The sequence below is a fragment of the Polyodon spathula genome, chromosome 13 (genome assembly GCF_017654505.1).
Source record: "Polyodon spathula isolate WHYD16114869_AA chromosome 13, ASM1765450v1, whole genome shotgun sequence".
Classification (NCBI taxonomy): Eukaryota; Metazoa; Chordata; class Actinopteri; order Acipenseriformes; family Polyodontidae; genus Polyodon; species Polyodon spathula.
Genome location: NC_054546.1, coordinates 13,469,847 through 13,496,219, shown reverse-complemented (window position 1 = coordinate 13,496,219; position 26,373 = coordinate 13,469,847). Strand labels below are relative to the sequence as shown.

At 35.9% G+C, this 26,373-nt stretch overlaps 1 protein-coding gene and 1 long non-coding RNA gene across 3 annotated transcripts in view; one reads left to right on the top strand and one right to left on the bottom strand.

The window, feature by feature from the left end:
- LOC121325521 (cGMP-dependent protein kinase 1-like) overlaps positions 1-25,917 on the bottom strand; it is a 143,069-nt gene extending 117,152 nt beyond the window's left edge. Inside the window, exons 1-2 of one of the 2 annotated variants that reach the window (XM_041268077.1) lie at positions 24,895-25,917; positions 8-174 (exon numbers count right to left, since the gene is read on the bottom strand). In XM_041268077.1, coding sequence (XP_041124011.1) covers positions 8-174; positions 24,895-25,160 — 433 coding nt within the window. In that variant the 5' untranslated portion in view covers positions 25,161-25,917. Of the gene's footprint in view, positions 1-7; positions 175-15,303; positions 15,848-24,894 lie in introns of those variants that run through there. The other variant, XM_041268076.1, reaches the window with a different exon arrangement.
- LOC121325523 lies at positions 15,675-17,419 on the top strand. The gene is made up of 2 exons (XR_005951349.1): positions 15,675-15,759; positions 15,866-17,419. It is a non-coding gene; the product is annotated as an uncharacterized LOC121325523 (long non-coding RNA).
- Positions 25,918-26,373: the final 456 nt, after the last annotated feature.

The following is a 26,373-nucleotide window of genomic DNA, read 5'->3' as shown; positions in this document are numbered from 1 at the left end:
AACATACCTTCCATGACATACACCAGTGAGCCTACATCCCCTTCTTTAATGATGCAGCTGTCTTTCCCATATTCAACTGGATACATGCAGTCCACTATTTCTTGGATCTGAGACAGCTCAAGGTTTTTCATGAAATCATTGTCAAGAATCGCTTCCTTGATTAGCTCCTTGGACCTGAGGATGAATCAAACGAAACAATTATACAGAGATAAAAATAGAGATATATTTATATGATGTACATTAGAACAATTGTCACCAAAATTGCCAGAAAGGTTGAAATTTGTTCAAGTTCAGAAAATGTCTCCACTTTTCTTTTGCAGCATAATGTTTATCAGGACACCGAACATGTTGCAACTTTAAGTTTCCTTTTTCTTTCAGAAAAAAAAAAGTTTGTCATAAAGATCATGAATAATATGGCCCTTTGTTCAAAACTAGCTAACTTAAATATGCACTCGGTCCGCTTTTAAGAATCAACCGCTTATAAGAATCAAATTATACGGGACGGATGTGATTCTTAGTAAAGGGGGTTAATGATGGAGTGGGATCTAAGTATCTACCATTGAGCCAATTAAAACAGGACGCTTGCTGGCTACTCTTACAGAAAGCAATACACTGCATACATGTGACTTATTTACTTAATCTTTGATACGTTCAAATTACTTTTTAGGCTGATAAAGAAAAAGAAAATATTGATCAAGTCATAGCTAGCTTGAAATAACATGCTTTTGTTGTAAGCAGAAATGCGGTCAGCAAAAAACACCCTGGAGTATAACAAAATAGTTGTTCGCTGTTCGACTTTCTAGGATTAAGGTGTGTAATGAGAATGTTTAACATGTATTATAAGAATGTTTAAGTAAAGACAGCAGGCAGTGAAGATACTGTTAACATGTTATTGTGTTCTACTGTTTAAATACGTGAGTTGAATTATCAAAACTTTAATTCCAAGCTGGAGTGAATACATTCTTTATCTTTTTTTTTTTTTTTTTTTTTTAGAAAATACGTTAGGTTTTTTTTAATGCTTATATATATATATATATATATATTATATATATTATATATTATATATATATATATATATATATATATATATATATATATATATATTATATAAAATATATATATATATATATATATATATATTTCCACTGCATGTCTACAAAAAAAAAGCAAATCACAATAATCACCATGGCTGTTCTCAGTGTTCACAATAGTTCACCATATGTTTACAATTACCAGAACTGTTTGCCAGAAGATCGCCACAACTTTGAAAAGTTCTGATGAATTTCACCCATTGTTATTTCAGTCATATTTATTGTTATTTCAACTGTGTGCCAGAACACTTCATTTGCATGTGAAAACCAACCTTGCGGCAAGTTTGCCACAAATATTCACAAGTGTGCAGCAAACTTGCTAAAAACTTGCCACAACAGTTAGCCAGAAGGTGTAAATTTTGGTAAGGGCTATGTTCCTAATATAACAGCTATATTGTAGTGGGGTTTTTTGTTTGTTTTGTTTTTCAAATATTTAAATCATATTTAAACAAGAATAGGAAACCTTCAAAAGTTGAAACCTAAAGCCCTGCAGTAAACTCCCACAAAAATGTATACTACATTTTAATTTTACTACAACAATTTAAAAAGTGTTTGGTCTTCTAAAAAATGTAATCAGCTGTAACTGTAAAATCATGGATCAATTTTCCCAGAGTCTTCTATTTTAACCTCACGTCAAATAGTGTAACCAGGACAAAATACCTGTTTCATCATTAGAGATTGTTGCAACAAAACAAAATTTCCCATCTCAAATAACATCTGAATCATGCACACTTTACTGCAGTCATAAGGTGTTTATAAGGGATGATATACAATATTGCAAGTTTGTTATCATTGATTTTGAAATACAAGGAACATTATGTAAACATGCTTTTAAATAAGACGTCTTTCTATCATCTGTCATTGTTTGACCACACTGTTACATGATCAGGAGAAAAAACAGGGGCACTATCCTATTTGGATGTGACTCACTTATTATCTTGACAAACCTAAATGTTCTCTAAAAGTGTACAGAGGACTCTGCTGCTGTTAACAGTGCCAGCCATCTCCAGAGGCTGCTTTAGTTCAACAACAAAAAATAAAAAAAAAGCCTACAGCTCTGGCCACAGTGTTGCATCACACTATAATGTTACGTTAACATATTGAATTGCGTACTGCTTTGTAGTTTTCCGCATAAAAAACAGTCAACAATTGAAATCTAACATGAAATACTGTACTTTTGCGATTTCATTTTGTAGTTTCTTTGATTACATGATGTTAAATAAAATATCTAAATTATGTCTCAATCCTAAAATTCTCGGTGACTCTAATAACACTGTTAATAGATGAGACACCTTACATGGTGGGTGGTGTGGTGGCAGTGTGCTGAATTTTCATGACGACTGCATACAATAGAAAGCTTGTTAAAATGCATAGTCCACATGACTTCACAAGTGAACTGTTCTTTTTTCAGCTTTTGTTACTTTCAACTGTTAATTCGTTCAGTAGATATTGTTCTTTGCATTGTGTTTGCTTCCTTGAATGTCATGACTTTTGAGGTTCCTTCATTACAATTCTAACCCTAATCTTGAATGTGGAAAGCACTCATTTCACTGGCTACTGTTTTCACTGCATTTCAGCTGAGCAGCTATTATTAACACAGGAAGATACTGTCAAACTGTAATTTAACAAGGACTGATGATGGAATTATTTGGTGTATGCTATATATTGCCCTCTGAATATACTGCCCTCAGAGACAGTAAGGTGACTGGGAAATGATCGTCATCAACAACTAGTCACATGTTTTTAACTTTAAAGCTGTAAAAAAGGGTTTTGTAAAAATAAAAAAAGTTAAAAGCAATTAAACATATGATCTGTTATAGAGACTGTGTTAATGCTACACGGGCTGTCCCTCATATTCCTTTTCTCATGCATGTATCGATGATAGTAGGTGCTCATACCCAAGAGCACATTCGGGGGAACAGATTTCAATGCAGATTTCCAACCCAAACCACCTTGGAGGAATTACAGGTTCTAATCCTTGAGCAATAGTCAAGTGTACTTCAAAAACCTTGGCTGTTAATGTTCGTGTTAAGGCAAGTGTTTCACATGTTTTGTCCAGATCCAGTATGTATGAATTGCCTTGCAAGATAATAGATGTCTCCTAAAAGGTGCGTTTCCATGGTTCCAACAATCTAGCACATCTTCTTAGAAACCTTTAGCTCTGTGACAGGCAGCATGAGGATTGGGGAGCAGTGACAATTCAAGATTCAAGGTCTGTATCACGATCTGGGATGTGCATCATTTCCCCTAAATTAATTAACATATTGTCACCACACAACTTTATTAGATCATAAAACCCACTGATAATATATATATATATATATATATATATATATATATATATATATATATAATATATATATATATATAATATATATATATATACATACATACATACATACAGCTACAGAAATCAAATGTCAATATTTATATCTAAATCTATCTAATCTAATATGTAGAACATTCTTTGTTTGTTTTTCATGTTTACTATAAATTTTTTTATGTATAAGATGAGTATCAAAAACAAAAAGCTAGGCACATCAAGTATTGTTTGGAGCAATCAGAGTAGATTTTTTTCTGTCTTTGTTTTATACTAAGCTATACCATTCCTTTACCATGGACTGTTTTGTTAGATGAGAGATAGCAGATAACTAGATTTCTAGCTATTACATTTTCTAACAGGATGTCATCAACTACAGTTTATACTCACACAGAATCCGGTGATAGCTTTCAGCTTCAACAGCATCCTTCATACTGCTAGTAGTATAAACCAGATGGAAAAATACCTATAACGCTACCAGTAAAAACTAAAAAGCCATCCCAAGAACGGAAGCCAAAAGTCCAATTAAAAGCCAGAAAAATCCATGCTTCATATTTATATCTCTAGCTGTTTAACTTCTTCTTTATGTTAAAATCTGATGAAATCCAAGGTGTATTTAGATTAGAACTAGAATTATGGCCCAGTCAAAATTTGGTTTTGGGTCATTCTACAGCAAATGGGCAGAATTTGGGGATTTTCCTCACCTCACTGTCTCAGTACATGGAAGTGTTTTAGGAAGAATCCCAAAATACTAGCACTCAACTCTCACTCGTTTTAAAGTTATGGCCTATAACTGTGGGGTTGTGCCTTTGACAGATAAATGCAAGCACTGAAAAGGCGCCATGTTTGGGATGTCTGATTCTTCAAGTCATTCAAGATATCTTCTTAATACTCCCTGCACACACAGAACTGCTCTTGTAGCTTAATAAGGTGTTTATGTGCCAAATGTAGAAAAAAGTGCAATGAAGCTAATAGAAATGCCATATTGTACTTCTGTGTGGTTTCTCCACAACTATATATATATATATATATATATATATCACGTGTCATAGGTAAAATGTTACTGTATTATTAGCCAGTATTATTGCATGTCACCAGAAATAACATCCATTCAGCACCCGAGAATCCAAAAGAAATAGCAAATACACACGTGTGCTTTGCAATGTCACAAAACTATGTTTTTTTTTTTTTTATTACAACTGTTAGAAAAGTGTTTGGTCTTCTAAATAAAAGATAATTGTAAAATGTATTCTTCTACTTAAAAGATCTCTGGACGTGATGCAATTTGTCCTGTGATAAAATGGTACTTTCTGCTGCGACACTACCTTTCACACCAGTGGTGACAGGCGCGCCCGATGTGATAGACAACTCTCCTCTGGCTGTATCATCAGCACAAGGAAAACTGTTCCTCATTGGTCAGTTCCCCAGCTGCCGTGCGACAAAATCGCAAAAAATAGACACCAATCCTATTTTTTCCGCATTGGTTCGGAGTCGCCCGTTGCATTGCAGGCAGCGTGAATGGCTTGTATCAAAAAAGCATGTCTTTTTTTGTCTTGGTGTGGTGTGTCGTACGACACATTCAATCGTCACATCATGTCCGGTGTGTAGAGGCCTTTATCCTTAAAAATAGCCCAATTTTTGTACAATCACTAATGGTATTTTGTTATAATTTAGAAAGTAAATACATTTATTCAGCAAATAGTTGATGCAACAGCAAACAGTGGTTTCACTGTAAATATTATTAGCTAAGTTATGTAGACTATCTACAGTATTGTATGCAGTTTGGTAAAATTGTATTTATATCCATCTCTTGAAGAGACAAGCCCCTACCGCAATACAGAAAGGCATTTCTAGGGCAGTTTGACTGAGTCATTTTAGTTTGTTTAAATAATGTAATTAAATAATCATGTGCCTTGAATGTGATCAATCAGGCTCCTGTCACATTTGCTATTAACTGATCAGACTTATTATAGGTTATCCAGCCAGAAACAAAATCTCATCTGACTCTGTACACATTTAATTGATTTACCTGTTAAAAAGAATCCAGGCAACCACAAAGTTTACCTTAACCAGCTCACAGCATACTTAGCTTGTGCTTGATGTTCTCACTGCTGATATTTTGCTTAACAGTATACAGTACTGTAGATACTGTACATAGTTTAGCTCAAAATAATGTACATACAGTACAAACCAGACTATCTTCTCCACCAATTATTTTGTATATAGATGAATGCAAGTCTACAAAATACCATCAGTGAGCATGCAAAAACTGTAAAAATAAAAAATAATGAGAGCTGAGAACTAATATTTTTTTCTATATATACTTTTTTTTTTAGTATAACCCTATCCTGTCTTTATTGAAAACATGATTATAATCACCTTTAAATAGTTTTCATTGCAGTATTTTCTAGATGGGAGCACTGCAAACTTGATTAACCACTTACTTAATTTTTCATGAGTTACTGAGAGGGAAAAAAAGTGGCACATCCAGTAAAATCACTCCACGTGGAGTGCAGGATGTGCCATATAGTCTGGGGATCGCAGGTTCAAGTCCAGGCTATGTCATAGCTGAGCGGAACCGGGAGTTCCTAGGGGGTGATGCACAATTGGCCGAGTGCTGCCCTGGTAGGGAGGGCTTAGGTTGGCAGGAGAATCCACAGCTCACTGCACATCAGCGACCCCTGTGGCCGACAGGGCACCTGTGGTTCTACAGTGGATCCTCCAGATCTGTGTTGTCTTCCGGCTCTATAGGTCTGGTGGCCTCACTGTGGATCTGCAATGCGAAAAATGACGGATTGGCAGAAGCATGTTTTGGAGGACATGTGCTCCAGCCTCTGTTCCTCAAGTCAGCTGGGGGGTTGCGAGCGGTGAGCCAAGGATACAGTTAATAATTGGGCACACTAAACTGGGGAGAAAACCAGGGTAAAAAATTGGAGATGACTAAATTTATTAAAAAAAAAAAAAGTTAAAAAAAGAGACAATGTCAACTTATGCTTTAAAATTCATGAAAAAAGGGACAATTATATAATACACAAAGTGATTTTTCTGAACCTGAAGAAGACCAGGTGAAAGACTCCACTTACATTGAGCAACTTAAAGAGGAATCAAGCGACTGATCATCCAATGAAGTGAGTATGCCTGTTTCTTCAATTTTGTTTGAGGCTTATCAAGTTTTTCCTTTTTTTTTTTCATTAAAACTGCACAAAAACATTACATATTTCTAAACATGCTTCTACACTAGGAGCTCTAACAGGTTTAAGGCAATTTTACACAAATTCCTTTTATTTGTGTGGCTTGTTGAGATTTTCCAATTCCAATTTTGTGCATTTTCAGGTTTTTTTATTCATTTTGTGAGACTGCTTAATACTGTACACGTTTTATAGTTATATGCCACTCCAGGGTGTGTGCTGTTGTGGGATATCGCCACACCTCAGGTGTGCTGTCAACCACCCAAGAAGTGGTGATATGCCACAACAACACATACCCTGGAGTGCCATCATACAATGACTATGAATTCATTTTGAATGCAAAAAAAAGTATGTTTGTTTGTTTACCTGTGATAAGGCTGTAAGTTCCGAACCATGGCAATATCAAGTAGCTACTACCGCGGGTCTGACATCACAAACCTATTAAAATGAATCAGAGGGCAATCTTTGCCATTGTATAACTGAAATAAAGTATTACTTTTATTTATTAGCCTGATTCTGAAATGTCTGGACATTCTCTTTCACAAAAGAAAAAACAAGAAAACTAAAGCAAAAACCAAAAGAAACTCTGGAAAGGCTTACAGAGGGATACAAGGAAAACCAGCTGCTGCAGTTGGACCTGCTTGCACATGTATACATAAATGTTGTACTAAAGTCAGTGAAGAAAATAGCAGAAAAATCTGCACTTGTTTTTGGGAAGAGCTAAGGATAGGCTGGCTACAATGCCCAAACAGTTTACCTTTTCTGTATGATCAGAGTATCTGATGTTAAGCGAAGGGACAGTAAAAGTCAATGCATGAAACACTCATACAGTGTTTCCTACCACATCACTCTCACTGAAGGAAATTAAGTTCAAGTGTGTATGAAGGCTTTTGCTAGTATTCATAAGATATCAAGAGGCCGAATTGATAATTTTGTATCAAAGAAGAAAGAACGAAACACTGAAACTCAGTTCAAGAAGCTGAAGAATTCTTGAAAATAATTAAGCATGTGAGCATTCACCTTACATGCTTTATGAAGTACACTGTGTGCACTTTTGTGTTGAAAAGAATACTGCAAAGCCAATGTCCCTCAACAAGTTCAAAAATATCCTGTGCCACTAAATGTGGGCTTTAAAACTCCCAAGACTGACACATGTAAAGTCTGTGACTCTACATCTGCAGATCTCACAAACTAAACGGGAGGGGAAGTATCAGAAGTGGAGAGACATAAGGAGCTTCACAGAAAAGCTGAGGGTGGCAACCTGAAAAGACTTAAAGAACTGTCTAAGAAGCAAGTGGAAGAGCTTCATGCAATCACCTTTGACCTACAGCAAGCACTAGTTCCACCAAAGCTTAACACTGGACCCGCACTGTACAACAGGAAGTTCAATCCATTGCCTGAACACAGAACAGGGATATTGTTTTGGTTGGAATGAAGCAGAAGCTGGAAGAGGATCAGAAGAGAGTCTCAGCTGCCTGGTCCAGTAATTCAATGCTAATCACATCAAGGCCAAGAAGCTGATTGATGTATCTCACAACTGTGGTGGCCAAAACTGGAACATGGTGTGCTTCTGGTTACATTTGCTGGCTCTTGGTCGATGTCAGTCAATCGAACATCATTTTCCCCTTACTGGTCATATAATGCTCCCTTCTGATGAGGATTTTGTAATCACTGAAACTTATGTTCGAAGACATGTTACAAATGTGTTTACCCCAGATGAATGGATAGACATCATGGAGGAAGCATGCAGAAAAAGGCCTCTGCAGGTTCAGCATATGACACAGGACAAGTTTATGAACTCCTTGATCAACTGTATTCAATGGAAAATGGTAACTGAAGATGGGGCAAAAGTGAAGTTTAGGAAACTAGTGAAGTTTCGTTTCGATGAAGAAGACCCACTGAAAATGAGTGTCCTGCACTATTGGATCATACATCTGGATTATAGTCAATCTTTCAAAGAAGCAAATGCAGAAATCTATGGCTGATCCTAAACTCTTGACCCAAAAATACAAAAAAAACCAAGAAAACACATGCAGCAAAAGCTAAAGACATTGAATCTCTGTATGACTACATTCCAAGGGTCCACATTGAAGGTTTTTCCAAGCAGATGCTCTGTCGTGATGGGTGTGAAAGTCTTGGAGTAAATGAAAATGAGAACGATCAGGACACTGATGATAACTAAAGACAGATACGCCAAAAAAGAAGAGTGCTATTTTGAAATTGCCTCCCATTTATAAAAATAATATGGAATGTCAGACTGGGATTTCTTTTCCTAGAAAGTTAAATATTTATGTTATGTTTTACTTCAAAAGATATTTTCACTGTTAATAAGTTGGAAGGAACTTCAGTTCAGTTTTTCTCATTTTAAGGAGTTTCATCAATCTTTAAAAAAAGTTCAATTGAAAGTGTAAAACAGTTTTTGGTTATTTTAAGATTGAACAGCCTTGAACAGCTCTGTGGGCATGTTTACAATTTTGTAAGGAAATTAAACTGTTTGAAATTTTGTGTTCAGTTTTAAAAACAACAATAAACAGTTCTGGTAAAACATGTTGGTTAAAGTTTGAAATAATGCCTTGTCCTTAAGAACAACATTTAAAGTTATGTTAATGAATGTTAGAATCTTTTTTATGGGCAAAAACATACAATCCAATATTTGTTTCTAATGTGTTTTAATTTTTAATAAGAAAAACGTGTTATTGTTGTAGACCATGTTGGTTGGACTAAAAAATAATAAAACTGTCTTAATTAAAAGTGGTTTGTCAATTGCAAATGTACAGTTAATTTGAATATGGAAAACATGTTAACCCACTCATTTCTTAATTGCTTATGGTGGTGAGGTTCCTGATTTAGCAGATTGGACTATATATTTAAAATCCCATAAACACCTAATTTCACATTAATATCTTTTCAGCAGGATTTACAACTGGAAAATGAACTTTCTGTGGGTTATCAACTTTTTCCAGGACACCCCTCCTTTTCCTATCACTGGGGATATGCAGCTCCTGCAGGGAATAGCAAGATAAAATGCAGAACTGACAACTGTAGCCCCATGTCCAATTACATTTTCCTTAAAGTATTTGGTCGGGAGCCAAAGATTAAATGCACTTATCCCCAAATTAAAATATTTAATGAAAAGTCCTTGTCCCGCAAATATTTTGGCCATTTTGCTACCCTACTATTTACATATTGCAAACATCAAAACAATGAGCAGAAGCGCTAGGCGTGCATATGATACAGCATTCTCCATGCGCAATGTTTCCTTGTGGAGAATTGTTTCTAGCTTCTCTTGCATGTAATTACAACTCGGTAGCTGAACATTGCATGTTATCCAAACAAAAGAGAAAAAACAGAACAGACTTCTTTCTGAGATTCTGCCTGCTGCAATCATCGCCATGTGGAGTCACAATAAAATACTAAGAAAGTGGAGTATGTTTGTGAGGTACCAAAACACAATACCTTGGCTGCTCTAAACCTTTGCAGACAGCCCTTTATAATTTCGATCGAATTTGATCCATGAAGTAATTGCTTACTACTTTTAAACTTTTGAGTCACGTTCAAACTAGGTCAGTGTGGGCATACTTGAGGATAGAATGAAATCATTATTTATTTAGTAATCTGCAGAGCAACAGCTCTAATACATGCACTGAAGTTAAGTTATCTCAATCAGCCCTCAAAATGTTACAATTCTCACAGTCCGCAAAGGGTTAAATAGATAACCTGGCAGTTGTTATTATGGAATGCTGATATCATATTTGTCCAGATGGTGTTTTTTTACAAGCATGTGGTAAATAAGGTCAAACAGTTTTAACATTAACAATCTGTCTTCCTTCTGGGTTTTTGTTTATAAAAGAAGTCTGGGAACTGGCAAAGTGATGTCTGAATTAACCAGCTGGATTTTTAAGGTTTATTTTGTCTTTTTTCTCCTGAACACAGTTTACAGCTGCATGTAAGGTCTGAAAACTGCTTCCCTTAAAAGGCTAAAATATGTCCCTATAGCATGGGGCCTGATGGGCACATTCCACAGTGAAACACAGATTTACTCAAAGAGCTTGGAAATATTTTAAAAACTAAAATAACATTACACCTCACACAGCTATTATCTGTGCATCACTGCATCCAGTCACATGCTATAGAAATGTAACAGATCCTTACAATGTAGGATACTATTTTAAATGTAATTTACTGTGCAATGCAATACATAAAAATAAATAAATAAATAACAATAGGCAGACAAATACTTCCTCGAGTGAAGACAACAAACAGACGGAATAATAAGGGAAAAGCTTTAAATTTTGCCATGGACCATTGCGGCCAAACTTCCTATTGAAGTGGTTGCAGGCAAAACCATGTTTTAGCATCGAGAGAGGGAGGAACTGAGAATTCAGGATGACAACTGTTCCTTCATCAATCAAAGCACTTCCCCTCTGCTGTTCTCAATGTATCTCCGAGACTGGATTGACTCTAACTAAAGTACTCCTGTCAAGTACCATTATGTTATCTTTTTTTAATGAAATTTCACACTGAATTATCCGTTTTCCCTCGAAGCTGTTCCTACATTGCTTCTCATCAATATAAAGAAAGAAAAACCTGTTTTTCGTCTCAAACACTCTACGAATGGTACTGTAAAGGTGCAGGTCGTTGATGAAGCCAGGGATCTGTATGTCGAGTATCAATCATCACAAACTTAAACGTGAGAAACTGAACTCTTCAAAAAGCTCATTAAGCTTAAGAGTAAGTGAAGGGTAAGAAGGCGATTATGAGTCTTTTACATAATGGTACAATAGTTCTGAATTTTGGAATTTGATATTTTGTTGTATTAACATTTGGTATTTCACAAAGGTAATATATTAAAAAAAAAAAAAAAAAAAAAAACACAGGGCTAGCTACAGAATAAGAAATATAGGCTTTTAAAAGACTTGATCATTTTCAAATGATACTGTTAATTTAATTTTGTTCTTTTCTTCTAAAGATTGGCTGCTGATACCTTAGAACTACTAAGTAAATGGAACGAAGAAGGCAACTAATCATGGAAACATCTCAGATAGAAAGAACTATCCTTTCATTCTCACCGTTCCTTCAAATTAGAGTCGGATTAGGGATAGCTAAATTAAGCTTAGTCTTCAATGATTACATTTCTTAACAAAATATGCATCAATATTACAGTGAGGCAAGTTTAAATTAATTACATGTACTGTACATACAAATAGGCACAATGCAACTAAATTGGGAGATGTTTAAAACAGTATATTATTTCCATTGCCTGCCATAGTATGAAGACAATTTAGCCCAGATTTCAACAGAGAATATAAATCAGTGGTGCCCCAGTATTATAGTTGCCTACATGTACTGAGAATAAAGCTATTATTCTCTATCCAGCAGGTAATTGTGTTTTAACACAGTACAGCCAAGAGGTCAGTGGTTCTGAAAATGGATGACATTCACACATTCAAAACACCTAGCATTCTAAAAGAAAGGGTTGAATATTTGACCCCTCAACCAGTACATTTAGGATATGTGTCTTCTTTGTGATTTGTGCAATCAGTTCTGGGGGAAGCTGTGTAATAAAAAGCAATACGATTCAGTAAAATATACTGTTAAAACTGTGTAAGCCATGTATTTCTTAACTTGTACCCATCACTGAGCAACATCACTTTATATATGTCCTACTTATTTGTACTATAATTAGAAATCAATTACTAGTCAGACAGCTTGCCACTGGATTTGATGTAAGCAATTCTGTATATCTCAATGAAATAAAATCTGACTCAAATATGACTAAAAAATTTGTGGCAACTTCACTTATGGTATGCAGTGAACCATGCCTGATTTTCATGGATATAAAATTAACAGGACTGAACAGCTCCATTAATTAAATAGGTCATTAGGTATGCAGTGATCATAATATAACTGGAATGGAACAGAAAATTCTCATATTTATAATGAATTCAATCCTCCTAGACCTTAGGGATACTTAACAAAAAAAAAAAATCCTATATACATTGAAGACAGTTTTAGTTACAGGGGTGTGAAACACAAAGATGGCTTGGGTTTAGGTTTTCTTCCTATCCCAAACATTATAAAGAAATGTCAGCAGTGTACTACAATAAGATTGTAGCCTATCAGTATCCAGGATTACGCAGCTAAGAAAGGTAATTTTTCTTTACAAGTTCAACATCTTCTGATTCTATGCACAAGTTGTTCAAATAGTACCAAGTAAGTCATTTCATGGATTTTATTTTGGTTGCATGATGTTTGTTATGTGTATAATGTATTGTGAATTGTAACAACACTGTTATCAGAAAAATAAACTAAGCCTTTCCCCAACAAACTGTGGAGAAAACAGACTCACTATCAATCCTATCTGTTTACAGCTACGGAAGCTCAAACATCTGTCATGCTTTTCAGTTTGTGCTGTTGTGTGGAGCGATCATGAGCTATAAGCTGTCAATATACAGAAGCATAAAGTATGTAATCAGAAAGGGATTTGGAGTGAATGGGGTATGACTACAAACTTACCACATGTGTCTTCACAAGCTGTCAACAGATCAAATGGATAGCGTGTTAAAGAGTGATACGTAAATGTTATTATATTTTTATTATTATTACTGATAATTTAGTGTGTTTTTGAAAGCTGAACTTAAATCTGCAGCTGCCATTACTCGGAATGAGAAACTGGATTTCACCCAATTTGGATGTATCATTTTTTTGTTTTGTTTTTTTAAATAATCTAAGTATCATTTTGAAAACAAGACACAATAACAAACAAATGACCCTAACCACTTCTCTCCTATAAAGTGATCTACATGTGTACTACGTTCAATATTAATAACTTTACTGAATCGCAAGCCAGAAAGCAGGTATTAGTCTAGTTATGCGAATGTAAGATGCAGTTCTGGCACCTTCACATACCCTCAGATTGTAAAGCACTCAATAACGCATCCTAAAGAAGGATTGGATCATTAGGGTGAGCTAGAGGGGTAACAAGCTCACCGAAAAGCATGTTTGTTATCACTGCTTTGAGGAATAACTTCTATATATTAATAAGTATACTGTAGCTACCCTTAACTCATTTGAAGGTACTTTCCGGTAGTGTTTTACAAGGAGATAGAAAGCAGGCAGTCTGAAGCTCCTCTCTTTCAACAGGTGAGATGGGTGCAGAGAGATGCATTCTCCATCTATTCAAATAGCAAAATGTTTACTTCCATATTAAAATAGTCCACATTTTATGAATATCCCTATTTTATAAATATAATTCATTTTACATGATAGACAGTGTGCCTAGCAATAGAATGCACTCTGTCAAAAAAATAAATAAAAAGATCTGACGACTAACTTTTCATGACATAACAAAAATAATGCATAGCAATGTAGCCAAAAACTACATAAAACTCTAAAGTGTGATATGGTTCCCCAATGCTGGATAAAAGCACTGGCATTACTGAACCCTCTACAACCATACAAGTTAGATTTGTATTCCTTTTAATTTAAAGTTTTCTATATTTATTTATCAGTCTTGTATATACTGAAAGTAAACAAGACATGACTTTTAAATTCAGACTTTAAAAGCCTTTTAAAAAGCTTTACAAATGGAATCATGGTTGTTGAAACAATAACAAAAGTGATTTGATTGTCTATTTTGAATAACTTAATTTATAACAGTACAGCATGTAAGGCAGAGCACCTCCCTCCCTATATCTTGGTTGTCAGGGGAGTTGACCCTGGAGCTTAACCAGTGTCTTTTGTTTTACCTCACCTAAAAACATCTTTAACAGTCATTTTGCAAATAACAAAAGCAGCCCGTGGGTTAAACCAGATACCCTTGTGTTTGTGTTTACATTTTTATTTTGCTGCCCTGAGCTACTGTTCAGCTGACAAATGGCACCTATAATCTGCTGTTGCAGGCATTAGCAGGCACATGCATAATAAGACTGCACGTCTGGAGCTGCGCTACTTTTAGAGACAGAAAAGCCAATAATGGCTGCTGCACAGAAGTTTAAAAGATGAGAGTGTAGTAAACAGACACCAACTGATTATATTCAGTTTAAATAGGCATGTGATTGTGGGACACTTGCAGCTTGAAGTTTTTCAGAGGTTCCATGTCTTCAATTGAAGCTATACACTGGGATTAATGATAGCCAGCACACACTGATGGTATACATGCTCACTGTAGGAGTTCGGGTGTGAATGAACAGAATAGAAAAGGCACGACAGGGTAAACAATAGAGCTTGCCCGGGTGGTTGGCATTAGATGCTAATTACGGAAACACGATAACCTATCTGCTTATAGAACGGTCTCTGAACACCAAGCTCACTGCTCTGTCATGTTTAATGCGGGTAATATCAGTAACTTTTTAGTACTTTTAGGGGGGCTAAAAATAAAGATTAAGCAGAGAAAAGCCTGAGGCCTGGGGTCTATTTTACCAAGATATCATACGTAATATTGCAGGATTTAAAGAGACAGATATTGGCTCCTATATGAGATTCGTTTGTAGAAGATAAAAAAGTCGACGTTCAAACAATATCGGTAATTGTTTCAGAAAATTAGACGATGTCGAAATTAGTGCAGTTTAAAGTGCAAAAGCCCGTGTGTGTTTGTGTGTGTGTGTGTGTGTGTGAACTGTGAATTATTAATATTACACACCAACAATGCGCAACATACAAACACATGTAGAATGAGAAAATTCTACTGAACTTCCAAACCTACTGTGGACTCTTGTGGTAGAAGGGTAGGGTTACATGGCTGAGGTCCTGAATGTCAAAGGCGGTGGGCTCAGCTGAGATCGCCTGCCTCTTGGTCCTCTGCTCCTGCAGGACGCAGGACGTCTGTTTCTGGACCTGCTGTGTAGCCGGTCGGATCACAGAGCGGTACTTATCCAACTCGTTCTGCAGCTTCTGGATCAGCTCGTCCTTCTGATCCAACTCCAGCTCCAGCTCGTCGATAAGCGCATCGCGCTGCCTCAATTCCTCTATCTTCTCCTGCAGCGCATACTGGAGATCCCGTAATGTACCCATAGCACGGTAAACGCACGGCAATGGCAACTTTTCCAAAAGTATTTTTGCTACTTTGGAAATAACTTTTCAGTTCCCCTGCAAGCAATCCTTCGGCAACCTTGTTTGACTTCAGCGGCTAAGCCTGAGACGTTTGAAGAATACCATCTAGGTATTGCGAAAGCATTTAAAACGCAGGTATCGCGGAGAAAGTCCCCTCCAGTACTGCAGCGTCAGAATGTGGCGTTTCACAGTTTCTTTTTTTTTTTTTTTTCTAGACGTCAGTCGCTGTGATACAGACCGGAGAGAGTGAGGCGCCTGCAGGATGTCAAAGCACAATGCACTTGTATCTTTCAACCCACGAAAGCCATCACGTACTGCTACTCTTGTTAGTTTCAGTTTTGGACAAGCTGTATCGTAATAGAAACCGATTTCAAAGTTAATTAAAAAAAAAAAAAAAAAAACTCAATACAATGAGACGGTGGGTAATCATGAACTGGGGATGTTGTTATAAATGCAGTGAGACATTAGAGCATTGGTTTCATTTTAAAATGTGCCTTCAAGTAGGCCCTACTAGACACCAGAGGGGTACAATAATTAAGTATAACTTATTTAAATATCCCAATTTATAATTGTATTGATAATTGTAAGCATGTCTGTTTTTTTTTCAATTACTTAATTTACATATATCCATGTAATAGGAAAACTGCTTTGAACACAATATTTAAATTGCTATTCTTTTGATGTTCTATTTATTTATTTATTTGATTTAGCAGGGTATGCTACTTCCCTCCTAGAAACACACATTATTTCAGCTAGTTTACCGAAGGCTGGTACAGTGATGCGCACACTTTTTATATGCCGCCCCCTTTTTAGCATACAATTTCTCATGCACCCTATTTCTAGAATATTGGACTACTATATTAAAATTACGCTTCAAAGATAACCATTGTCTTCTGCCGGCAACACAATTATGTAATGTAATTTATCACTGACTCTAATGATGCTATTTGAAATATACTGTATTGATTATAACCTCCCAAAAAAATGTAATAAATAATAGTTGAAAAAATTCAGAACTCTCCACAGAGATTGCCTGCAGAGTATTTGCTTGCAAAACGTAAGGAATTGTCAGGTGCAGCATATACACGAAATTCCATACAGTACCCTTTAGAAGTTGTTACCCGATGGGGACAGTTAATGTTCTGTTATTTGCTGGCATCCACGCTCTTGATTGACAGCCACAGGAGCCCTCTTTTCTAAGAGTCCACTTGATGCACTTATCTTTATTAAATGTTATATATGCTTGCGTTATGGGATCAGATAATAACATCCAAACGATCTATACAAATGCACATGCTATGGCAAGTCTTCAGCAAGCTGTGATAAATCTAAAGAACATACCAGAAGTGTTCACCAGAACAAAGCTTTTCTTTGTATAACATTGTTCATTTTTATTTTGGACTAATGCTTACTGTTTAACTAGTAACAGTGTGAAGACAATGAAAGTGTAGCCAACACAAACTGGCTAGTTACTTTAAATGAGAAACGACAGATTATTCAGTGGAATGTCCTAATGCTGGACACACACGTAGAAAGATACGCGATCTAGTGACCTGAAGAGTAATTATTACTATCACACACTGGCAGCTACTAACCTATATCAGGTTTGATTAAGGTATTGGTTAAATGTAATTCTACATCTTCACAAAATAATTATTATCTGAAAAGACTGTAAAATTCTGTAATCTGTAAAATACTGTAAATACTAAAAGTGTTTAGTATGGGAGCATGCTGGGATTATAAATCGGTTTTGGCTACCGAGGCTCTGACTACAGTCTACTGTGGTTTGTTAAAACAGTCTTCATAGCTTTAAATCTGCTTTAATGGGAGACGAAATACTCAACTGAGACGTACCTAAAGCGCCCCCTTGTGGTCAACACTGAGAATCAAGTGACTATAAAAAGTCGATTTTTTTTTTTTTATTTGAAGTCAGATTTTTTTTATTTATTTAAAGATATGTTCCGATGTATGAATTGGATCAAATGAAAAAAAAAAACAATACCACACTCTCCCTGTTTAATGCATTAATTCATACGTGTTTTGTTCCATGCTAAAAGTTGAATCAGGCCCAATGTATGAATTATAGCAATAACTTTCAACCATTCAAACCATTACAGGCCTGGTCAAAAAAATATAGGCCTACAATATGTTTAATATCAGTTAAGCTAAAAGAATTGTCCTGGTAACCACATTCAAATCATGAATAAAAAAGGTTCAGAATTTTGAATTGGGAAAGGAAATACAGAATGCCTATGTTGCTTTCAAGAATGTGAAGGTCAGTTTTTAAAATTACTTTGATTTACAGTAGTAATGTACCTCAGATGATGGGACCTAATCTCAGACCGCCCTGTAAATAAAACAATGTCTCAAGTATATAAACAGCAGATGCATGCATATATATATATAGATATATTCTACTGGAGATGACGAGGTTGATGAACAAAGACACAGTGACATCTGGGAGTGGTCCTGAAAAGAAATGTCACTAACCAAGTGTTGCTTTTGGTCTCCCTGAGAATAATATTGATGCTTTAGAATAACTGTTACTACTAATCGAATCTTCAGGAATTTTATTTTTTATTTTTTACCCCTGCACGAAGTGTCTCTGGGATAGCTTGAAATTTATTTTAGTTGTCCACTAACGCTTCAAAAAAAATTATTTTTATTTTAGATTAGATTTTTGGTTTCCAACATCTTCCATATCATGTAAGTAGATTTATCTCTAGAGCAGTGTGTAGTTTATCATATTTTTCAGTCTGGGGTGGATGTAAAATACACAAACTACAAAACACCAGACAAGCTCTGGGTTCATAATAGTATTGATGCAGTGTTTTATTGTGGTATTAAACAATTATTATAAAATATAAAAAAGGGGTTCCTTTTTATCCCACTCAAAAAAAACCCAGTATTCCTCATGTATTTCTATGATCTCCAGAAAGTAAAACTGAACCGAATCTGTTCTAAACTATCATGAATTTCTAAGTAATGAGTCTATGGGAGAATAGACTTGGCTCCATATTTCCACCCCCAAGCTCCCTGAAGGAATTAATGTCCGTAAGCAATGAAGAACGCTTGGGTAGCTCTCCAGAACAATTTTAATATTTTGCAAACTTGCCATCCATGTGCACCTACACCCAATTTGTAACGGCAAAAATGTAGCAAACCCCTCAATCTATTATAAGAACTGAATATTAAGAATAGATTTAGTGTTTTGCTTTACCCTCACAATACTATCGAAGGCTTAGCTGACAGTCATATGTGCTGAATTGTCATCTCATGACATAACATGTTGTTAATGGTATTTTCCTTGGGGCTGGAATTCTTTGTTCATCCAAAATGACTACATTTCAATAATGAATTCATGGTCCGCCAGATATGGGTGTCAAAAGCAGAGAAAGAAGGAATCAGGTTTATTCAGCCAGCTTGTTATGAGCAAACAATTAGACTAACAATTTCAACAGTAAAAATAAAAGGTCAGTTTGGTTGAATGCAGATATATTTTGCTTTTCTCTACTGCTGTGTATTTTGAATGCAGTACAATCAGTGATTTTAATGAGGTCATGAAGGGTTCTAACACAACCAAAATGTTGTTGATATTTAATTATTTTTAATCTACTGTATTGTTACAAATATCAGGCAACAGAAGAATTGATAAGAAATAATGTAGATTTCTGGAAAATAAAATGTTCACCTCATCTCATCGTCTACTATCCACCTGCCAAAATTAAGCAATAAATGATGACTGAAACTTGGGACAAATGCCCAGAGTTATTAATTTGCTGTCTTGTTATGAACTGTGATATACAATTTTTGCTTATCAGACTGACAAATTGCTTTCAAAGAATGTAAATTATAATCTGCAGTGTTTGTGTTTAAAAAAAAAAAAAAGTTATGGTCGTTTCTAAGTGTAGACAAAGGTGGGCAAGCAACGTAAGTTTTTAAGTAAAATCCTATTGGCTGTGTGTTGTTCCTAGGTGTGTTGGCTTGATAAACAGTGTTCTCTATCATGTCGTCACATGGTAGTCAAAAAATGATTCTTATTAATGTAACGGAGTGACCCAAGTCACTTTATTTAGGCACGTCTGATTTTCCTATTGTAGTATATTCACTTTTTGGGTTTGTCATGTTATGTTAGTTTGTTTTATTAACACGTTTATAAAGCACGTTAATTTTGGCACGTTACTTTGTGATTTGCACAGATCTCGCTGGCACTGGCATGTTCTACTGTTCTCAGCCCCCACAGGTGCTAATTGAATAATTTGAAGAAGCTGAGCACCTGGTAAAAAAAAAAAAAAAAGTTATTGGTTTCATTCGTTCAAGAGGTTTGTTTTTGATCCTGTTTGACGTGAAACTGCGTTTGTTTGGAGTGGCGGTTGGACGCACAGCCAGCAGGAGCAGAGAAGGAATTTGACTTGTTTGTGTTCGACTGTGTGTTGAGAAGATTGACTGAAAACAGCCGCCGACATTTAGAGCGAGGCTCCTGCTATGCTTCCTGTCTCTCTCCGTGTGTTTTTTACGTGTTTTCGATTACAGTATTTTTTTTAAAAGACCTTGATGATTTTGGAGGAGTGCTGTAGACGGGGAGTTTTTGTATTGGTTTTGTCGTTGTTTTTAGTACGCTCCGTTTCCGCGATTGTCTTGAGCAGCACTGCACTTAGTTTTGAATTGTAATTAACCATGCACTGCTTTTTATTAAACCGTGCAAACCCCATGCCGTGACTGTGTATTCTAGATTGGCCTATTTGTTAAATATAGCTAACAACCCGTATTTAATAAAACGATGTTCACTGCCTGCATATTGCCGTTTGCAACCACTGGCCTGCCGTTGGTTGGATGTCCTTTGGTTGTGGGTGGACCATCCTTGATACACATGGGAAACTGTTGAGCGCGAAAAACGCAGCAGCGTTGCAGTTCTTGACACACTCAAACCGGCGCACCTGGCACCTACTACCATACCCGTTCAAAGGCACTTAAATATTTTGTCTTGCCCATTTACCGTCTGAATGGCACACATACAAAATCCATGTCTCAATTGTGCCCTTCCATGCCTCAAAATCCTTCTTTAACCTGTCTACACTGATTTAAGTGAATTTAACAGGTTACATCAATAAGGGATCATAGATTTCACCTGGATTCACTTCGTCAGTCTATATCATGGAAAGAGCAGGTGTTTCTAATGTTTTGTACAGTGTACACACACACACACACACACACACACACACACACACACACACACACACACACACACACACACCATGGTAGACCTGCAGTTAATAAAAGTAATATGTTCCTCCTCCACCCTACCTTTGAAAGCATCTTAATTTAAATGTAGGGTTTTAAATGTCACTTTTTTTTTTTTTACTTCCTTCCGTAGGTCATCCGATTCAGATCAATAGAAACAGGATCTATTGGTCAATACCCTTGCAATGAGATGAATAAGCCTGCACTCTGATGCCAAATACTAACACTAATGGAACTATCTGATCTAAACCCAACCACTGTAGATAGCAAGGCCTTGTAGATCTGAACAAGAGCAAATGCATATGTAGGTGTAAGTTCAGTTGCAAAAAACTTGGAACCCACAAGGTCCATTACTAATGTTGTTTGTCTAATGTATTACTCATTTCCTACAACCTTTTTCAAGAATTTGGATCTGGTATTTGTCGCATCTTGAAAAATAATAATTTCTTAAATGGAGTTCCATCCAACAAAAGATTAAACGCTCAATTAAAACTGCAGGCACTGTAGTTAGTTACATGAAGAGTGCAATTTGAGCCAACACTGCGGAAATGTTTGCTGATAAATGAGATTCAAAGTGCATCATCATAAATGATGCCAATAGATTTTAGGTTTTTTTTTTTTTTTAGGTTTACAGTGCCATAAACAAGTCATAAAAATATGTAATTGTATTACCAGTTATGCTTTTTAAAATTAAACTACACTATTATTTAATAATTTACAGACTGGTTAACAAAAATCTACTACCTTACCTAAGGTAACGTTAGGTAGTATGTAAAACCAGTCAAGACTGAATCGTTTCAAATAACAACCATGTTAAGATCTCAGGGACATCCATAAGATCACACCGCTCTTCAACAGACAGCGAGAGTAAATGACCTTCGCCATGAGAATTCGAAATCATAAATGATGAGTAATTAGCCCTGCCCTTGAAGTCATCTGCATTGCACCTAAGCATTATACATTGGTCCTTACCACATTCAAATTCAAGACCATTAAACATTAAAGCAACAGGATAAAATATGAAACATTACTGCCACCGTGTGTTTACTTTTTGTTATAGCAAAAGTAACATTTAAAAAAAAATTACAAACTCATTATGTGTTAAAATATACCTTTCCCTATGACCTTGCAGTGTGTACCGTTGACTTATTATTTTCCTTTCTGTTACTTTTGTTTTTAATATGTTCATAAAGTAATGTCACTTTAAAATACCAGTAAACTAATTAAACCCGCGCACAGGGAGTGACCGACGACGTCTAGAAAATACTGCCATTACAGGAATATTTGCGCTAAAATATATTCTTCGTATTCTACTTCTCACTACTAAAAAAAAAAACGCAGTAAATACATACACTTTTCACAGACACTTTTTTAAAAATTATTGGAAACGATTCATATTTACAGATACGTGTATCGTAGCAATAATCAGTTATGCAAAAACGTTCAACTTTCCTTGTCCTCTATTAACCATAGATTAATTTTATTTATTTGTTTAATTGTATAAATATCGTTTTTGTATATTGTTAGCGGCAATATATTGTGACAAAAAATGATGTTGTTGTTTTAAGCTCCATTCATTCTTTTAATTCTTCCAAACATTTATGATAGCTGCCTTAAACAGACTATACAGACTGTCTCCACTTAGAGATTGGACTTTACCAGGGGCGCGGGGGGGCGGGTCAGTCATTTAGGCTCCATCTAGCATCAAATATTTATCAACCGTTTTAGAAACTGCAGTTGTGCCGGAAGGATGAAGGGTGTCTTATATATATATATATGTGTGTGTGTGTGTGTGTGTGTATATATATATATTGTTTGCTTATGTTGGAAAGCCGACTCCTATCCGCAAAGCATTGTCAGTGTATATGGGCAGCTGTCACATTTTCACCTTGTGTCATTTGAGATGGGTAAGTGGTTATTGGATCCTCCTACAATCTGTGCTTTTAACGGGTCCCTAAACTTTCAAGCACTGCAGCGTCTGCTTCATTGTTCATTCAATTAGCCACCCCTTCTCATACAATAAGATCTATGACAAAAATGCACAAAACTAACACTTATTAGAGAAGAAGAATAAAAGACAGCTCATGTTCTGTACTTATGTTACTTAATCATATGTATTTCATCATATCGACTTATTTACTGCTACAGTTCTTAAGGAGTTTACAAAGTTGATATCAAAATATGTATTTAAAACTTACATTATGACACTTATAATAATGCAAATTATTCTTACTGTCATTTATGGCATTCATAATGTTAGATTTGCCAAGCAATTACACTCTGTTTAAACTTTAGGTAGGCCTACAGGTAGTTTTTAATGGTGCTAGATCATTTCCATTGATACTCTTGTGAGAAGTGAGTTAGTAAAGTAACTAACCCTGCAAAAAAGAAAGCCGACATAAGAGATTAAAATCGAATGCACCACATTTAACATTAATGGAGTGACAGCAGGTCAAGCTGCAAATTGATTTGAAAGTACTGTAGCTTTAACAGCTGTCTCTTATAATAAGCTCCAGGCAATGCTATTGCAGCCTCTCAGATCACTCAATAAACGGTCTACTTACTGAAGTCCAAAAACACCATCGAGACTTTTTAAAATAAAAATATATTTAAAAAAATACAAAAATAAACGATAGGGCTATGCATAAAATGGGGGCACTTTACATCGCAAAGGTCATATCAGTGCTTTATTTGTTTGTTTGTTTGTTTGTTTTTAAATAATGTAAATGTAATGTATTGTTAACAAATTAAGTTGAAAAAAACATTTAATTGTATTTATTAAAACAATGTATGACCAAACAGTTCAAGCTATCATATTGCTGTATAGGGCCTACTGAAAATTGCAAATTAAGCTGGATACTGGGGGAAACATAGCGAGGTTCTTCAAACAATGTGCCCTTTATTACAGTCTGTTCACATTACGATGTCTGCATGTATCTGCCAGTTATGTGTGTGGGCCAGATCTGTGTAAACAGCACAAGCAAACAATATGTCAATGAGTCTGCTATACATCCACGTTCATATTCTGCATTAGCAAGGGGTACTAGAGCATATTCGCTTTTGATATACCCAGTTTTTAAAAATAAAGCATTCTTTGTCATCTTAATGATGTCTGTTTCTAGGAAGAAGTTACGCCCCAATTAAAACATTATGCACACCTGAACGCCAACAAAAACAACGATTATGTTTGTCAATGGTGAAGACTTCTGTAATAAACAGGCACCTAGCCCTTAGAGAATAGAGTCCATTCACGTCTATTCAGTTTCTAATATCACCAATCTCCATGGAAACTGGCGACGTTGCTGCGAATTCAAATACAGCTATTTTGTCAGCACTCCTGTGGCTGGGTTTTCTTTTTGAAGTGCCTCTTATCTGCGTTAGCCTTAGCTATGTAGTCCACTAACGTAAATGGGCAAACGAACACTCCAGTAATTACAAAATAGATATGTAAAACAGCAGCAGAAAAAAAAAAGAAATGTATTGGACTGGGCACACAAAGCAATTTCTAATGGAATATTACATATCCTTAAATATACATTTCTGCTCTCAGCTTCCAGCTACTGAAAGCCGATAATGTCTTGTACTTCCTCTACTTAATTTCCAGTGGGGATTTACTGATGGATCAGATCAATGAAACTCACTGATGTCTTAGGTTATATTCTCCTCTTAAAGCTGCATCGTCGTTTTTTTTTTTTTTTTTTTTTTTTTATCAGGAACATTAATTAAGAGAAGCCAGGCAAAGGGGAGTAATTTTGCCCTGGTTTTTAAATGTTTTTTTGTTTGTTTGTTTTTTTTAAGTTATATAAGCTGCATGAAATAAAATTGAGAACAAAAATATAGTTTATACATTTTGTATAACTAGGTGTTAGTTAATGCATTGCCATCGATAACGTATTATTTACATATATTATTGAGAAGCAAGTTTTTAAACGACTTTTTTTGTATTACTGATAAGGTCCTACCGTGGAAAGGTGCAATTTGTCTTTAAGTAAAATGCCCCTACCTCTCAGATTTTGTGTATTTCCTAAAAGGCTGTCTGGTGAGGTCTTGGAAGGATCTAAAGCTCTGGGACTCCGCTGAAATTCCCTGAGCCCGTCTGGTCCTGGGTCCCATGATCTGGGTGACTGGCAACACCGATTGGTATTTGTGCAGTTTCCGTTTCAGTTCATGAATCTGTTCCTCCTTCTCAGCCAAACGTCTCTCCAAGTCCTTTATCCTCTCTTCCTTTAGCATCAAAATTTTGGCAAAGTCCTCTTCCAATTCACTCATTTTCGAAACTGTTCAAACTTTTTTTTTTTTTTTTTTTTTTTTTTTTTTTTAACCAGCAAAGACACACACCTTGCGATATGGTTGAATCCGTGTGAATAAGCCCTCTTGCTTCAGAGGGGTAGTAGACCTGTCACTAATGTGAGAATTGGTCGATCCACCTATACTTATTGCTGAATGGACTGAAAAAGCAAGGAAAGGATATGAGATGTCTAACAAAAAGCCAGTGATGTATCTAAACTGAGTGCTAATCCACAGATTCTCTGGGGAGCTGGTGATTATCTTTCATTGAGAAACCAATTAGAGCTGCCTTCCTCTCCCGAGACCGTGAGAGTCAATTCGAGCAAGCTGAAGCTGAGAGAGTAGTGAGCTAAGTGTTTGAACAGAGCAGCAGCGGTACCACCATTAGCTGTGCCGGTGTCTATCACACACCAATACAAAGTGATGGCAAAAAAGAAGGAAAAAAAAAGCTTTGTGTCTCTCAGTCCCAGACTTGCTCCTTGAAATAGCAGCAATTACCATGTGATCCGAAAAGTGACGCAGTGCTCTGTAACAAGATCCAGTTCTTGAGGACAATGTTTTCAGATCGCTTAATAATACTCTCGAGTCTATTTGCACGGGTCAAAAGAAACGTGTTCGCTTATAAAACACAGAACTCGAACGCGGATCTTTCTTTCTGACAGTCATGTGTTAAATTGGCTGCCGTGAATGCGATAGCTTCTGCGTGTGAAATAATTAAAACTTCAATTCGTTCTGTTTCCTTTTTTCCTTTTTTTCTGGCAGATCATGTGCATGTATGTCCAATAAACTCTTATGGCTAGTTGGCGCAGAATCCTTTCTCCCAGAAAGCTGGCAGAAATAGCCGTTGTAAAAGTGAAATGTCATAAGAAATGCTTGCTTTCATTTTTACCACATGCTCCCGTGTGAGTGACAGTAGTGTATCACTGGACACGGTTGGTACAGAGTACAGTTACATTTGTAAAGGCTGATGTGCATTTTACGACTCAATAAAAGTTTATATAAATTATAGGGAATATACAGCTAATTTACAAGTGACCTTTGCTTAAAATGCTTTCAAAATTGGAGGCGGCTGCTATATATTTGCTGCAGGTTTATGAATAGTAGCTACTTGCCAAAATGTAATGGAGATCACTTGTTACCACAGATTCATAAAATTCAAGTAGAGTCCCATAGGAATAACAGATATCCCATTGGA